The sequence below is a fragment of the Gastrolobium bilobum genome, unplaced genomic scaffold, assembly GCF_033153095.1.
Source record: "Gastrolobium bilobum isolate Gb01-03AN ecotype WA unplaced genomic scaffold, APGP_CSIRO_Gbil_v1 utg2530, whole genome shotgun sequence".
NCBI lineage: Eukaryota > Viridiplantae > Streptophyta > Magnoliopsida > Fabales > Fabaceae > Gastrolobium > Gastrolobium bilobum.
Window position 1 is genome coordinate 417,750 of NW_026899712.1, and position 16,650 is coordinate 434,399.

At 35.3% G+C, this 16,650-nt stretch overlaps 2 protein-coding genes across 2 annotated transcripts; one reads left to right on the forward strand and one right to left on the reverse strand.

Annotated features, from left to right (window-relative positions):
• Positions 1-7,009: 7,009 nt before the first annotated feature.
• On the forward strand, positions 7,010-10,962 carry LOC133292859 (UDP-glucuronic acid decarboxylase 2-like). Its single transcript, XM_061491339.1, has 7 exons — positions 7,010-7,803; positions 7,917-8,064; positions 8,659-8,738; positions 8,914-8,997; positions 9,094-9,168; positions 9,868-9,960; positions 10,401-10,962. Exons 1-7 carry the CDS (start codon positions 7,198-7,200, stop codon positions 10,611-10,613), a joined length of 1,299 nt encoding a protein of 432 aa, XP_061347323.1. The 5' UTR covers positions 7,010-7,197; the 3' UTR covers positions 10,614-10,962.
• Positions 10,963-11,567: 605 nt separating this feature from the next.
• Positions 11,568-16,650, reverse strand: LOC133292830 (caffeoylshikimate esterase). The gene is made up of 8 exons (XM_061491286.1): positions 16,360-16,650; positions 16,159-16,249; positions 16,029-16,061; positions 13,418-13,564; positions 13,188-13,318; positions 12,909-13,046; positions 12,190-12,288; positions 11,568-12,071 (listed from the first exon to the last, which is right to left on the reverse strand). The coding sequence occupies exons 1-8, from the start codon at positions 16,384-16,386 to the stop codon at positions 11,697-11,699; spliced, it is 1,041 nt and encodes a 346-aa protein (XP_061347270.1). The 5' UTR covers positions 16,387-16,650; the 3' UTR covers positions 11,568-11,696.

Consider the following 16,650-nt stretch of genomic DNA (forward strand, 5'->3'; position numbering starts at 1 on the left):
CATCTTTTTTTTCCTTATAATATATAAAACTAAAAGGACCAGATGAATATGACAGTGTTTCTTACAAAGCCTGACTTAATTGGTACATAATATATTTATGGCATGATTTATATTCGTCGTTGATGTATCCATGATAAGGGACCGAGCACAACTAACTTATTGGTTTTATGATTTATAAAGGCGAAACTATGAAAGTGGCCAAAGAAATTTAACAATAATTGCTTATTGGTTGAGATTTTGTGCAATCATGATCTATGTAACACCGATATTAATACGAGATATGACACGATATTTCGATACGTTAATTTTAAAAAATATTAGATTTTGACACGTTAGGACACATTTTAATATTAAATAATTTTTAATTTATGTTACATATGTTATATTTAATATTCAATAATTTAACAAAAATGAAACTAAACTTATAATACTCATTAATTTTGCAAAGAAACATAAGATATCACAAATATTTATATTAAATTTAATAAATGGTAATAGTAATCCAATGAATTTAATAGTTAGAACTAGAAACGCAATCTCTGAACTTTTTTTGAGTTTTTACAACATGTATTGAAGTTTCGAAAAGTGTTAGGAAGTGTCGGACATGACACGTCAAAATTTTTGAAGTGTCAATACTTCATAAATGATGGTTGCAGGTGTGAAATAAACCGGTCCTAAAATGGTAGAAGAAACGTGCATTTTTTTTAAGCGCCACGTATACCAAGATAAGTCAACGTCGTTTCCGAATCAAAGAACCCGCCGATGTGCACATTGCAGCCCAAAAGACCCTTAATAGAATCATCAATCATACATAATTACATACCTCAGCCCAACACATTCTTAATTACTATTTTTTTAAGAATTTTTTTTTTTTATGTTGTAAGAAATAATTTTATTTCTTATACACACATAAAGATTATGAGATATCACAGAGACTAGCTCATCTCAAACAGATAATTAGAATTGATACAAAAAAAATTAAATTTTAAATGGAGACTTTAAAAAAAATAAAAAATTCTTAGATGTTATGTGAGTCTGAATCCTAAGTGCACGAGTCCCTTCCCCGATTCAATAGATATCGCAAACTTTTTACCATTATGCTTTGCATTAGTCGTCAAACACAAACAGTAGCATAGCAACACACACAAAAAAGTCATGTGTTACCAAAAAAAAAAAAAAGGTCATGTGACTCGACCTTTTATTCTGTAATATTCTGTTCTTTTTTCATTCCTCGTACTTAAATAAACTTGTTTTTACTTTTAACTAATTGACTTTTCCAATCCAAGTAAACATAAATTATTTATGCTGAGATTAAAAGATTTATAAGTATATTTATTGAAGCCTAATTTCAAATAAATGAACTAATTAAAAAAATTTAATTATATGTCTACCCTATATAAAATATATTTATGAGATAAATTTGTCTCATCCATATACAAAAAGTGAGTGTAATCTAATTTTTCTCTCTCTATTCTTCTTAATGAGTTCAACTCATTTTTTCATGTTGCATGAAATAATTTTATCTCATGCAATACGAGAAATATATTTTCTGTAAAATATTTACCCTCCATTATAGCAACTTCTTGTATAAACCGTTACTCATAACTTTATTGTATTGGAATGAAATGGGGGAAAGAGGAAGGATGTGTCTAGATTCATTTAAGCTAATGGCCCGTTAGTTTATCGCGTAAAGGGGTTTTTGGAGTGAAAATAATTTGTTCTTTTCCATGATAGAGAGTAGAGGGAAAGGGACTAATTAAGAATAAAAAATATGAAAGTGTTCTTTACTCATATAAATCACTTTTCGGAAGTGGAAGTTGTAGTTTAGTCAAATAAAGAGCTTCGAAATCACTCCAAGTTCCCCACCAAATTGCTCTTTCATTCTCCTTTTAATTTATCGACCAATCAAATTAAGGGACTTTTATTTTTGGTGGCCCTCAATACATTGGTTATAGTAAATATCATTATTAAGTAAAAAGAAAAATCATTTATAATATCAAAAGAATATAAAAAAAAGCTGCAAATAAGTTAGCTTATTCATTTTTCCTTCAAACATACGATAAACGTGGGATAATAATATGTTCGTTCTATTGATCCAAATGAGAAACTGCCTTTGGCAAACTATGGAAAGATTCAGTATAGTTGGAAATTGGTTTATGGTTGGCACTTTGTGGTCCTCATGCGATGCCAAACTTGAATTACGTTTTAGCTAATGCCTGGTAAACCTGTGAATAAGCTCAGTCCACAAACCAAAATGGTAAAGGATGATATCCAAACCTTATTCCAGAATTGGATATTATCATCTCTATATGATCATTTTGAACTGCATCATGCGAAATGGGATAGTTCCTAATATATTAATGGTCCTTGTGTAAACATACTTATTTGCCTTAAGCTAAAATGAAAATTTTTTATTGAGATTCGTACCACTTTGGTAAATGCCCTTATCACAAGATTTGAAGTGGAAATACGCACATGATTTGCTAACAAACACCAGCATTGTCTTAACAAAATCTAGTGGTCCATTGTGCGGGTATTAGGTGTTTTACATTAAATAAAGTTCATATTGTAATTATTTTAGGACTTTCCCTTCTTCAGAAGCATATGAAAGTATTACGCCAAACCTTTTCTTGAGGTTAAGTTAATTAAATTAATTTCCAAATTACCTTTTACAAGTCATAAAGCCGACATAGTGTTTTGCATCTCAAGTTCTTGTCCATTTTTACTAATGTCATTTCTTATCAACTCATCAAGTGATTGAATGAAAAAGAATAATGCTTAAGAAGGAGAAAATGTTAACTCATTTTTTGTTATACATAAATAACAGGTATTTGCGTAATGCGTATGTTCCATCTATTTTTTGAAAGCAAAAATATTATAAGAAATAGTCAGAGTCACTCAAGAGAATGCATTTTCTTCTTGTCGAGGTACCCTATAGAATTAATTTAATAAGGAAAAGGGAAATAAAAATATGAAATGATGTATGACGACAGGTATTGTTAACATGCGAATACATGAATGGCCCACAAAATTTGGATATATATGTATCTGTAGATTTTTCTATTAGTTTGATCCTTTTTATACCCTGATTAAAATTTAGTTAGCTAGGTTCTCATGTCCTGCTCAGTAACGTATTAGGTCAACTATATATATAATCTTCAATATAAAATGTGCGTATGATTGTCAATAACCACTGAATGGGATCCAGTTTGGCAAACCACTGTCTAGGTTTATGTTCTGAGGAAAATTTATTAGAATATGTCAGATTTGTTTTATATAATAATTTCAGTCCATTTAACTAGTCCAGTAAATCATTATGGGCATCAATATTTTCCTCTCTCTTTTTCCACACATAAGGGGTAAAAGTCTTACAGTTGGCTTAATCAGGTTGTAGTCATTGCAGAGGTACCTGAGAAAAAGAAAGGGCATATTTCATAATATAAAGTGAATGAAACTTTAATTATTTTTATTATATTCATATATGGTTTTATAAGAGTTATGTTGTAGGAAAAGTGATTGTGTAATGTTATAGAGATTCGTTTTGCGTGCCTTAATTTTTTATTTATTTTTTTGTTTTAAAAAGTGTGGGCCCCACAAAATGTTGTGAGTGTAGGAAAGTTTGTTGTGTTATGTTAAAGGATAAAATGAAAACCCATTCATATAATAACTGTAGGAATTGGTGGGGTTAATTTTCATGAATTTAAACGGTATAATTAGAAACTGCATATTGATTATCAACTTGTCGAAATTCATCAATATAAGATATTATTTCCGTACTCTCCCATCCTTCAGCTTTCTTTCCTTTAAAAAACGGGGGACACACTAGCAGCCCGCTACCTTGTTTCCAAGTACCAAACTAAAATTATGATAGGAGAACCAAAATATTTTGTTGGGAGGAGCAAGGAGCTGATGGCGTGGAGAGATTGTTATTTATGGACTAAGTGACTAATAATATTAAGAGAGTTTAGATATCACAATCAAATTCAAAATCTTAAAATGAGTCCCACTTATATGAGGCTCACTTAGTTCATTTTTAATCAATGTGAAATTTTACTTGCTTACACTTTGATTTCTCAATATCTCTCTCTCAAGTGTGAGTCCTAGGCCCACATTCTTTACCTACAAGGAGAGGCTTATTCAAGTATTTATGGGGTTCATCAATGCTTAACTTCTCATTGAGCATTGGCTCTTCAATCAAGGCTTGGTTACACTAATCAAGACATTGGCTTCCCACATCTTCAAATACTCGAATAACCACATGTCAATCATTCATTGACTCTTATACCACTATTGTGTCTCGAAGCTCGACAATTTGTAGCCTAGCCTCTATGTCAAATAGCCCGACCTTCTTCAAATCAGTTCATGGAAGTGTTGATGAATAGTAAATCATAAATTAAACAAAGATAGGGATTTCACTATGAATAATGGAACCAAGTCTAGAAAACTTCCACTATGAATAATGAGATTACAAAAGATTCTTTCTAACTCACTAACCAAGGGATTTCACCCTCTAAATGATAGATCTACTCACAAATGTCTCGCACAAACATTTCTATCTATAAAGGTAGGGTTGGCAAAACGGGCCAACCCAGCCCGACCCGTCTTCAACCCGAAAAAACGAGCCGGATTAGGGTTGGCTCGAAAAAAAAAACGAGCCAGAAAACTCAACCCAACCCGACCTGAGTCGGGTTAGGGTTGGCTTGCGGGTTAGCTCAAAATATAGCTCGTGGGTTGGCTTGAAAAAATAGCTCGCGAGTTGGCTCGAAAATTGGCTCGCGGGTTGGCTCGAAAATTGGCTCGCGGGTTGGCTCGAAAATTACTCGCGGGTTGGCTCGTTTTCAATCTATTTAAATGACCCTGTAGTATTAATGCATCAGCTATGTGGCTTCCATTAGCTTAAACAAAAGGTTACAAAATGAGAAATAAAAGCAAAATATTTTAGTTTCGAAATTTCTTCAAAACAAATTTGCATCAACATACCAAATGGTGGTAGCTCAGTTGGCGCATGGGAGCTAAGCAGGTAGGGATGAGAGCATGCGTTCGAATCTCCCCAGTACCACCTTTGGGAGGGGTTTAAAGCCTTAATCCTGAACCCGCCTCGAATCGGATTAGTTGCGAAGCAATGAACCGATTGAAATATTTCCAAAAAAAAATTTGCATCAACATCCACAGAAACAATCAGAACCGATTGCTACCAAGTGGGTAAGATATTTGAACCAAACAGAGCCAGCAACACCTAACAATATAAAAATGGCAGGGATGTGAGAAGATTAGAGACTTAGATTTAGAAAAGGAAGAAAAATGATGACAACATGTGTGGGTTTTGTCCATTTTTGTATATTATATTTTGTTTTTTTTATAAAAAAAAACCCAACCCGTGAGCTGGCTCGTTTGACCCGCAGGTTGGCTCGTTTTTTCACGGGTTGAAACGAGTCGGGTTGGTTCGGGTTGACAGCTCATTTTTGCCAACCCAACCCGGCTCATTTATGGCGGGTAGCGAGCCAACCCGTTGGGTTAGCTCGTTTTTGCCAACCCTATATAAAGGGGATAGAGATCTTATTCAAATGATATTTGTATCTGGTTGTGGATTATCTTGCATGTTTATCTTTCTTCGTGTCTCCCTCTATTTTCTCTTTTTTTACTCTAACGACTCAACATCTTAACCTCTTTTATAAACAAGAGATTAGAGCATCCATTAATTTGGATCGATCCATCGTGGGCCAACCCAACATATGTATCACACAATGATTCCACTAAATTGAAAAACTAATCATCAACACGTCTAAAAAAGAAAACAACAACCAGAGCATAATATATCACTCATTGGAAGTATCTTCACCAAGAACTGTACTACAAAATTGGATTTTGGAATATAGTAAGTAGCTCCAACTAAAATGATTACGATACATAACCCACAAAATATGGCATTTATATTGTTGCATTATTACAATTATTTTAGAATATATATAGGGCCCTATCCAATTTAATAATTTATTTACGCCATCATTCTTATTATGCACTACTATAATTCTTAGTTCACTTTTACTTAATTTAGTTAAATATAAATATAAATATTTGGGCCTAGTGGATAAAACAATGAAGAAAGAGGGAGAAAATTAATATATTATTTTTTAAATAATTGATTAGTAAAATATAATATTTTGAACTAATTTACTAATCTATAACAATCAGTCGCATCCAAAATAGATGATTCGAACACCCAAATCAAAAGTTACGATATTTTAAAATTTTACAAAAAAAATCTTTAATTTTTGTTTTTGTCATGTGTTATTATTAGATGAATCACATCTAAATTAAGCAGGAATAAGTACCCTAATATTTATTTGGACGCAAACCAATCCGTCTATTTTGGGTGCAACTAATTGGTAAAATATTATCTTTTTATAATTTTTTTATTTATATAATAATATTTAAATTTTTTTCCGAGAAAAAGAGTAAAAGCCTGGCTTGGGTCGGCGAGGAGTGTTTTAGTGCCATCACGTGTGGCGGCAGACAATACATGTTTGACTAAGAACCAAAAGACCAATTCAGGATTTGACACGAGTGCCAAGTTCCTATTGCAAATTGCAATTCCGACGCCTAGTCAAAGCAAGCTACCTATTTAATATTAAAAAAAAAAAAATAAAAAAAAAATCCCACTCTTAATGAGTCTTTCAAAACTGACCATCATTAAAAGCGTCTTAATGGTTAATGAGACTTTCCAAACTCACCATTCCCATGGTTAATAATACTTAATACCTCTATTTCACTCCATATTAATTGTTGTTTCCATTTTATTCTAACTCTATTTAATCACCATTTTCTTTTCTGTTTTTTTTTTTTTTCTGAAGATTCTCCGAACCTCAAATCCCAACCAACCCAACCCAACCCAACCAAGCTGAGTGAGGGCACTTCCGTCATTCCAGTGAAATCGCATGACCCTTTTTGACACACACATAAGCTTCTCTTTAAATACTCCAAAGATCTATACTTACACATACTCCATCTGCATCTGATCACAGTCATCACCGTGCCGGTGACCGAGTTCCGGTCTCTTCTCAACTCGGAACTCATTCCTTCCCCCATTTCGATTTTTTCTTCTTCTCTTCATATCACAAATTCATTTTCCCTTCTTCGTTTGGCTCAGATTGGACATTGGACGAAGGAAATTCCAGAATTGACTAACCAGAAAAGAGAATGGGTTCGGAATTGATTTTCAGAGGGCACGAGACCCAACCAGTGAACGATGCCTACTCGCCGAAGCCGCACAAGCCATGGCTCTCCGTGACTCGCCCGATTCGCTACATGCTCCGTGAGCAGCGACTCGTCTTCGTCCTCGTCGGCGTCATCATAGCCTCCTTGTTCTTCACACTCGTGCCTTCCTCCTCCTCTTCCTCATCGTCCTCCTCACGCGCTGCTTCGTACGAGGCGCTTCCGATCTCATACTTCGAGCGCGAGTCGAGGCAGCCGGTGTATCAGAACCGTATGGCGGCGGTGCATTCGGTGGGGAAGGTGCCGTTGGGGATTAAGAGAAAGGGGCTCCGGATCGTGGTAACGGGCGGGGCGGGTTTCGTCGGGTCGCATCTTGTGGATCGGTTGATTGCGAGAGGGGACAGCGTGATCGTTGTGGATAATTTCTTCACGGGAAGGAAAGAGAACGTGATGCACCATTTTAGTAACCCTAGATTCGAGCTCATCCGACACGACGTCGTTGAGCCTTTGTTGCTGGAGGTTGATCAGATCTACCATCTCGCTTGCCCCGCATCCCCTGTTCATTACAAGTTCAACCCAGTCAAGACTATCATATCCTTTTTCATTATTATTATTATTATTAGTATTATTTTGTGCATTCAATTCAATGTTTATTTAGGGATCTGGTGCTTGTGTTTGGAGTCCTTAATTGTGTTTGTGTTCACAAGACCAATGTGGTGGGGACCCTAAACATGCTGGGGTTGGCTAAGAGAGTGGGGGCTAGGTTCTTGCTAACCAGTACCAGTGAGGTTTATGGAGATCCTCTGCAGCACCCTCAGAAGGAGACTTATTGGGGCAACGTCAATCCCATTGGTCAGTGCCATCTTCTTCTCTTTTTCTTATATATTTACTTTTCTCCGGTGACCGGCATCAGATTAGAATTTTCGAGGCAGAAGCATCGCAGCCTTGCAGCAGGGCTTGCGTGCTTTCTTTCTGAAACTGCAAACTCTTTTCTGGGCTTTTTTGTTACCTAGTAATACACGTGGAACATGGTAACTGGACCACCTTCTAGGAATTTCAGGCTCTCGTCGTCGAGGAACCCGTGATTTGCGGGTCCACATAATGAAGTTGTTGTCGTTTTTCTTCATGTTCACATTGCATTGCGGTGGTTAAAGGTGAAAACCATGCCGTAAAACTGTAATTGAAAAAGCAAGAAAGGATTAGCAGGGGTGAATTAAGGGTGGGGGTCGGGGGTGGCAGCACCATGTAGGTTTGGTTTGTGATTTGATTTCAGGGACGGGGGGGGGGGCACTTTGGTCCGTAAGATCGTGACCTGCAACGCTCAGAACTTTATTAATTAATTAATTATTTTTAGGAGTTATGAGGGAGAAATGGACAAGTAAAGCTGAATACTTGAGTGCAAAGTGTTGATCCGTTATCTGATGAATCGTTTTATGAGTGTGACAGGTGTCAGAAGCTGCTACGACGAGGGAAAGCGCACGGCGGAGACGTTGACCATGGATTACCACCGAGGAGCCGGTGTCGAGGTCATTTTCCATGGACCTAACTGTTTTCTGTCTCTCTTCTATTCTCATTGCTAATTAATTCCATTGTTGAGTTGAGCTTGAGCCTTACTTTATTTGATATGGACTCACAAGTTACGATCGAAGTGAAAATTTAAACCGTGCCTCTTATGTATTTTTTATTTTTTATTTTTTTCAGGTTAGAATTGCTAGAATCTTTAACACCTACGGGCCCCGCATGTGCTTAGATGATGGCCGTGTTGTTAGTAACTTCGTTGCTCAGGTGGCCCTTTTATTTATTTGAATTTGAATTAGTAAGCAACGGGTTCTTGTTGGCACTGTTTGTAGTAAATGTCTCTAACCGGTGTTCTTAATGCAGGCATTAAGGAAGGAACCTTTGACGGTTTACGGGGATGGGAAACAGACAAGGAGTTTCCAGTATGTTTCTGATTTGGTAAGTGAATATACTTTTCTCATTACTTTTACCATGTGCTATTAGCTTGCACTTTGTTTTTAATTCTAATGAAATTAACAGATATTTGTTGTTTGCTGAAAACGCTAACATTTCATTTTTCTTCAATCCATATAAGTTCGTATATGGTACTTGTTTGTTTTTGCAAGGTTGGATTTGGATTTTAAGTAGCTTTTGATCTTTTGGTCGAAACTTCAAAGCAAATTTTCCCCATGTGCGTGCTGCAAATTTAACAAAACAATTCCTGGCTTTCTGCAAAGGGTCTTTTCTTTTCGTAAATAATAAAGGTTCTGCCATGTGTTTAAATGACTAGATTGTCCATGCGGTAGTGGGATGAGTGACTCATTTCACCGAAGAAACATTTTCATGTGACTGGAAGCGAGTTTGAAGGCCCAAGTGGGCCAGCTCTTATTAATGCAGTTTAAAAAAAGTGTAAAACCTCAACTCTGAAAATAATGGAATATGAAGCCATAAATAAATCAAAGTGGCAACCTCACGTGTAAGATGAATGCACGGTGTTGAGGACTAACACGTGTATTGTAAATAATTAAATATTATCTGGGATATTACTAAGATTATAGCCTAGATAGATCAATTGGCAGTGAGATGTTGCTATACCTTCGGAATCTAGCTCAAAATGCTGCTGTTTGCTGAATTAATGTGATGCTTTTGTTCGAATAGGTGGAAGGTTTAATGCGCCTTATGGAAGGAGAACATGTGGGACCTTTCAATCTTGGAAATCCGGGTGAATTTACCATGCTTGAACTTGCCAAGGTGAAGTTGGGTTTTTCTGGAATTATAAATCATTAGGGAAAGGTCGAAACTCTCTTCTTTTTAAACTATGCTATAATGTCATGCCTTAGCCTGCCTGAAAGAAACTGGCCATAAGAATAAATTACTCATACTAATGTGCATTACTCGTACTTTTACATCATTCTTGGTATGGGATACCAGTTTCTTCATTTCTCCTATTCTCTATTACCTGAGCAAGTACAACCAGAGTTAGATGGTTGCAATTTGTCTTGTTGCCTGATTATTTCTACAGTCAAGATTTGCAATTCAATTTTTAACAATGTGGATGCAAATGAAGAGTGCTAGTTTGGATGAAAGAGTTATTTATTTTTTGTCGGTGGACTGAGAGTGGCTTTGGTCTCCCAGACAAGAGACCCATAATTGCATGGTTAAAATTATATTCGTTGGTGATACTGATGTAGGTGGTCCAAGAAACAATCGACCCAGATGCTAAGATAGAGTACAGGCCCAACACAGAGGATGACCCGCACAAGAGAAAGCCTGATATAAGTAGGGCTAAGGAGCTACTTGGCTGGGAACCCAAGGTGGACCTGCACAAGGGCCTCCCTCTAATGGTTTCTGACTTCCGGCAACGCATTTTTGGTGACCAGAAGGAAGGTGCAACCTTCGCCTAATTATTGCTTGGAGTGTGTTATGTGTACACCTTAGAGTGAAAAAGGGAAAAGATAGTAGTCCGAGGATAACAGTTAGGGTGTTTCCCATCCCCCCAAAGGTCCATTAGTCACAGCAACATGAGACTTTATTGTTCCTTGTGTCGTTTGTTCTCCGTCAATCTTTATATGCGGGTTATTACCCTCTTTCATGATTGGTAGCCAGCCATGATTTCATTTATCAAATTCCTGCCATCTATATTTTATTTTTATATATATTTTTTTTCTTTTTGGGATGTAATTGGTATGTTCGAGAGGCTACAGTTATAGTAATTTGACATTTTACCTTCACTTATTCTATTTTACTCGAACTTCACCACCTCCCGTTTGCAATTTGTTCTTTGATTTTATTTTATTTTTGAAATTGCTACCCTCATGTTGAAAAACGAAAATATTATTATTATCCTGTGAATCTAGTTCTCAGACCTAGATCACAGTGCCATCAAATCTTCCTATTTCTCTCTTCAAATTTCCACTATTTGTCAATAGTCCGGGATTGTGAAACGAAATAGTCTAATAGTTCATTTGCAACTACAAAAAAATAGTCTAATAGTAAGGTAATATGAGGAAACAAAGGAAATGTGTTGAGCTACTTTGAGCCCTACCAAATGGACCGCCCACGTGAATATCATATGGTTGTGTTCAGTGAATGTGCCTATTCTGAAAATCTCTCTCCCAATATTTCTACTGCTATGAAAATTTTACCGATTTGATTTTGAAGCCTTAAATATTTTGCTGTAGTTTTGGAAACAATATGGGGCTACTGTTAAGTTATGCACCAGGGGGAGGAAATTTTTTTGTATGGTCAGTAGTATCATACAAAATTTTGGTGGTCCTTTTTATAAACACAATTTTTTTCTTTCTCATCTTATCCATGTTCTTTTTTCTATTTCCTTTTTTAACCTCCTTATTTGTGAGAAGGAAGCACCTAGTTTTGGTACTCCCGGACCATAGAAAATTTACTCCGGAGGGAGAATGAATTTGGTCAGGGTAAAGGCATAATTTTCAAACAATATGTATCTACATGGCAACAATTGAAAATTCCCATTACATTGATGAGCGGCGTCCTTGCGACTCATCAAGATTGCTTCCTTGCCTTTGTATTTTCTGTACATCTTGTTTGTTAACATTAGCCGGTGATGCATCCGTTGTTAATTTCTCGTTGCAATCGTCACAAGTTTGAATTGATTGAAAACACTCAAAACCTGCCTTGCTAGCGCGCTTGTCCAGCCAATTTATGATGTCTGCAAAGACAATTTCGATGTTTTCATCAGGCTCCCCAGATGTTAAACTATGCCACATTGCTGGGTAGATTTTTATGGTTTTGTCTATGCTGCTGGCTCGCTCATGTAATGCCTTGCTTACTTCTGGGTCTGTCACTATATCTTCCTCTCCATGCAACACTAAGAACGGCAGTGTCACCTGCTCAAAACTCACAATAAGGCCCAAAAAGGGGTAATTTGATTTTTCAGCAAAGAAAAAAAAGAGGGTGTGGTACTTTCATTACAAATTAGACTCAAAAAAGCAAATTGCAGATCACCTCGTGTAAGCTGTTTTCGAGTCTCATGCTGGCTCTCAGCATTTCCAATGCTGTTTTTAACCTGGGCTTTTCCTGGTAGATCAACTTGTTTTTCCTTATCTGCAAGTGCAAACATCATTAAAGGACACATAGTTAACTTTGGCACTATAAAAACAATAATATTTGAAACTAAGGGTGTAAATAGGTTAGGCTGGACTAGGCTTTAACTTAAATAGGCCAGACTTATGTGAAAAAAATTCGCGTCTGACCTGACCTGTTAGCCTGTGTAGGCCTCAAATTACAAGTTTGACCTAACCTTATTAAAAAAATTAAAAACTTTGGTCTAGACCTATTTACCTGTTTAAGCCTATTAAATATTCAATAATTAAAAAAATAACTAAAATGTTATTACTTTATTATTCAAAATTATTAAAATAATAATTTTATTTATTTTATTTAAAATAAATAATATGATATAGGTCGACCTATAGGCTTATAGGCCCAACATGTACAAAAAAACTTATGGCATGCTTTCTAAATAATTTTTTTTAAGCCTAGGACTGTTCTATTTGACTATTTGTAATAGGTCAAGTCTGACCTAATATAAACTAGGTCGTAGGCTCTTGTAGGCCGGCCTAACCCATTTACACCCCTATTTGAAACCATTACTCATTAAGCCACAATTATAGTATATGTTCGGAAATTTCATTAAATATAGAAAAAGGACATTAAGCCCTCACCGTTTCTCGTTTGGCTTTATCTTTGAAAGATGAATCGATGACATCCTTTGAGGGAACTATTTTCCAACTTGGTATAAGATCTTCCACTTTCGTCAACATGCTCACAACCGCGGGATGTGGCTTCGTCTTCTCTGATATCTGGCATATATTTCAACAGATGTATAAACCACTGTCAGAACTTTCTTGGGTCAACAATAAAACATGTTATACTCAACAAAGTGGAGAGAAAGAGGAACTTTTGAATGAATGTCCATCACTACACACGAAAGGCATTCATACCTTACACATTGGTGCAACAAGAACGGCACCGTTCCAGAAGGAAGGGTCCTTTTTATGCAATAGTAGGGCAACTGCCCCTCCCATTGACTCTCCATACAAGAACTTGGTCTTTCCTTTGTACTCTTCGAGCTCTGAAACACGCAAATGAGTCAGTAAGTAACCCAGCATAAAAAAGTTCCTGAATGTTTCAACACTCAGATTATTATTGCTATAAGAAATTGAATACCTACCGCAAATTGACTTGTAATAATCATAACAATCGTTAACAACGTTTTCAAACTTTTTTATGTAACAACGAACCCCTGCAGAGTGTCCATGTCCTTCATAGTCGACCCCGAACACCGCATATCCAGCACACGCGAACCTCACTCCACATTCTAGAGCCATGAAGCAAGCAATTAATCATAAAAAGGCTTTACCATGTATTCAATTCTGACACTACTACGAGCTTCGGTTTAGCACTACTAGTAGCTGAAAGAACAAGGACTAATAGCACTACTTAAAATATTGCACACCTCGTAAAATTTTCATTCTCTCATTCCTTCCATACCCTACTAAAATCGTGTAATGTAATTAATTTTGATATAAGATTCTTAACTGAAAATGAGAGGTATTAGTTTTTAGGGTAATGTCAGATATACAGCATAGAAAAATTCACCTCTATTGGTTTGTCATTAGATCTAATTCTAGATTTATTTAAGGTCACAGTAATATTTTATTTTATGTAAATTTACAAAAAGATAAACAACTCTGCACAATAGCTCTACATTTTAATTATTTTTTTATTGTTATTTTTTTATTGCCTTCATCTGGCATTATTCCAATTATTATTATTATTATTTGAGTGATTATGTTGATAATTACTAATTAGGTTGAAAAAGCGCCATCCTTGAAATATGGGTTTATGGGTTTTTGATACGGACAGTGGTTTTATATTGGGTTTTCTTCTCTGATTGGACGACTCTGTCATGCAGATTGCAGACTCGGGGACGCCTGTGTCTTCATCTACGAAAACAATGGGCTTTAATAGGCCCAATATTTATCAAGTGAGAAGATGAAAGGGTCTCACCAAAAACATAAAAACGATTGGGTTAAATGAAACTACACAGGCCCAGTGGTAACCTGCAAGGACAGCAAGGTTGCATCGCTAGGCATAGCAGAGGCTATAGTGCATTCTCCCTCCCCCCCCCCCCCCCCTCCTCTTATTATTTTATTTTAGTTAACATGTTTAATATAATATCTTATTAATAAGGGTAAAGTCAATGGAGATAAGTTATCTCAAGTGAGCGCAAAACGACGTCGTTTTGGGACAGAAATCAATGTATTTTTATAATTATAATATATTGCAGGGTTATACTAATATTTATCATTATAATTTTTTTAATCTTATAACTCAAAACGATGTCGTTTTGAGTTCACTGGAGATAACTTTATATCTGGTAACTGGAGAAATACTTTTTTCTATTAATAATTAACAAAACGATATTTATTTTCACGAAAAAGATAAAATCACAACACCTTGAAAACAGTTAGCATTGTGAAAATAAGATAATATTTTATGATTATAAATAAAAATATATCAATTAAAAATGAAATAAAAAAAATAAACTTAACGCCAACAAATCGATTAAAAATTAAAACAGAAAATAAACTAAACATCAATTACTTCTCTCTCTCTCTCTCTTATATAAAAGATAGAAATGAAAGAGAAGTGCACAAATTTCATTGTCTTGATAGGACGCTGTTTTGAATTTTGATCGCGATATTCTTTTTTTTGGTCTTGGGAACAGGAAAAAGAGAGAAAATTAGGTATGCAATAGTACTCAGAAAGAGAAATAAAGAAGGAAAAAAGGTAAAAGAGAAGGGCATATTATAATAAAGAAGGAAAAGATAGGCAGAATGAGAGTAAATTAAGGAGCATTAGCAAATAGATAAGATAGAATAATGTGGCCACCCCAACACCACCACCGATATATGATAGAATAAAATTTTCAATAAGGTCACCTTTGGCTGATAATAGCGGCAATGTCAGATAAGATAAGAGCACACACATGCAGCTGTTGCCAAAATCACAACGCTGCTATGGCAAGTGGCTACCCAGATGAAAAGACAATTTGTTACCCCTACAAGATTTATTTTTTGGATAGATCCATGCTACTCATCAATGTTTTATGTTCAAAGATTGATTGAGCTACCCAATTCATTTTTGTAGTGCTGTAAATTTTAGTTGGATCAATTTGTACTATATCTATATGACACTTGAGTACGTACCAAATCCATCGTTGTCTTTGAAAAATTTGACCTAGCTTGAAAAAAAACTAAAACCATGTTGCGGTTTACAGTTTTTTGTGATAAAAAAAAAAATAAACAAGTATAATTATTTTGTTAGAATATTCATCAGAATTAGTGGACATTATTATTTATTTTTAGATGAATAGGTAATTTCTTTCATTTAATTTCTTTAAATAATTATATCTGAATCTTGACAAATTCTGGTTGCTATATTGTGTTTTTTCTAACTGTATATGGTGAAGAAAGTTTTGGCTAAAAAAAAGATTGCTTACCTAATGGGTGGTGTCAAATTTGCCATTCTAGTAAAGGATATTATTATAATTTCCTATTATTAGAATTTAGAATGAGAAACATTACATGTATATAGACTCACTTCCGCTTTCTTAAAATCATTTTAGGGATGATTTAATTAGTTAATCATTCATCAAGAAACATAACTTATTGGAAACATGTAATAATTAGTGGAAAACAACAATTACCAATAACAGAAAAGAGAAGGAAAAAAAAATAAATAACAAAGGAAGTTGTCGAAGAACATGAATTACGTACCTCTCATGAAACTACTGCATTCCACGCCATAACCTGCAATAAGTAACAGCCGAATCCCATGTTAAATAATCAAACATAGTAATAAGAGATTCTGAGAAAGAGAGAGAGAGGAGAGAAAACACAAACGAACCATGGCAAAGGAAAACAAGGGCCTTAGGAGAAGAAACCGGCAACCATTTGCATGTGAAGAGCTTCACTTTCCTTGAGTTCTCCCAATACTCCTGATATTAATTACGTATAATACAATAATCTCCAGAATATTTAATATAATAACAATTAATAACACAAAAGAAGAAGAAGAAGAACAATGAGTTTTTTGGTGAGGATTTACTTCTTGATATTCAAACTTCAAATCCATGAAAGGGTAGGCAAATTAATAATCCGATGAAAGTTTAATGAATGTTACGTTCACCGAGAAATAGACCTTTAATAACACCTTGGTTAGAAGAGTGAAATTAAGTTGAAAGCAGCAATAATGAAGTTCTTCAAACAGGGGCAAAGAAAAGCCTTTTCCAATTTGTGAAGAATAGCGAGGGGCGAGGGGGGGTCTTACTCCTTTGCCCAAAGAGAAATAGACTCGTGATAGTGTTTTTTTTATTATCTAGGAATTTGCATCATTTTG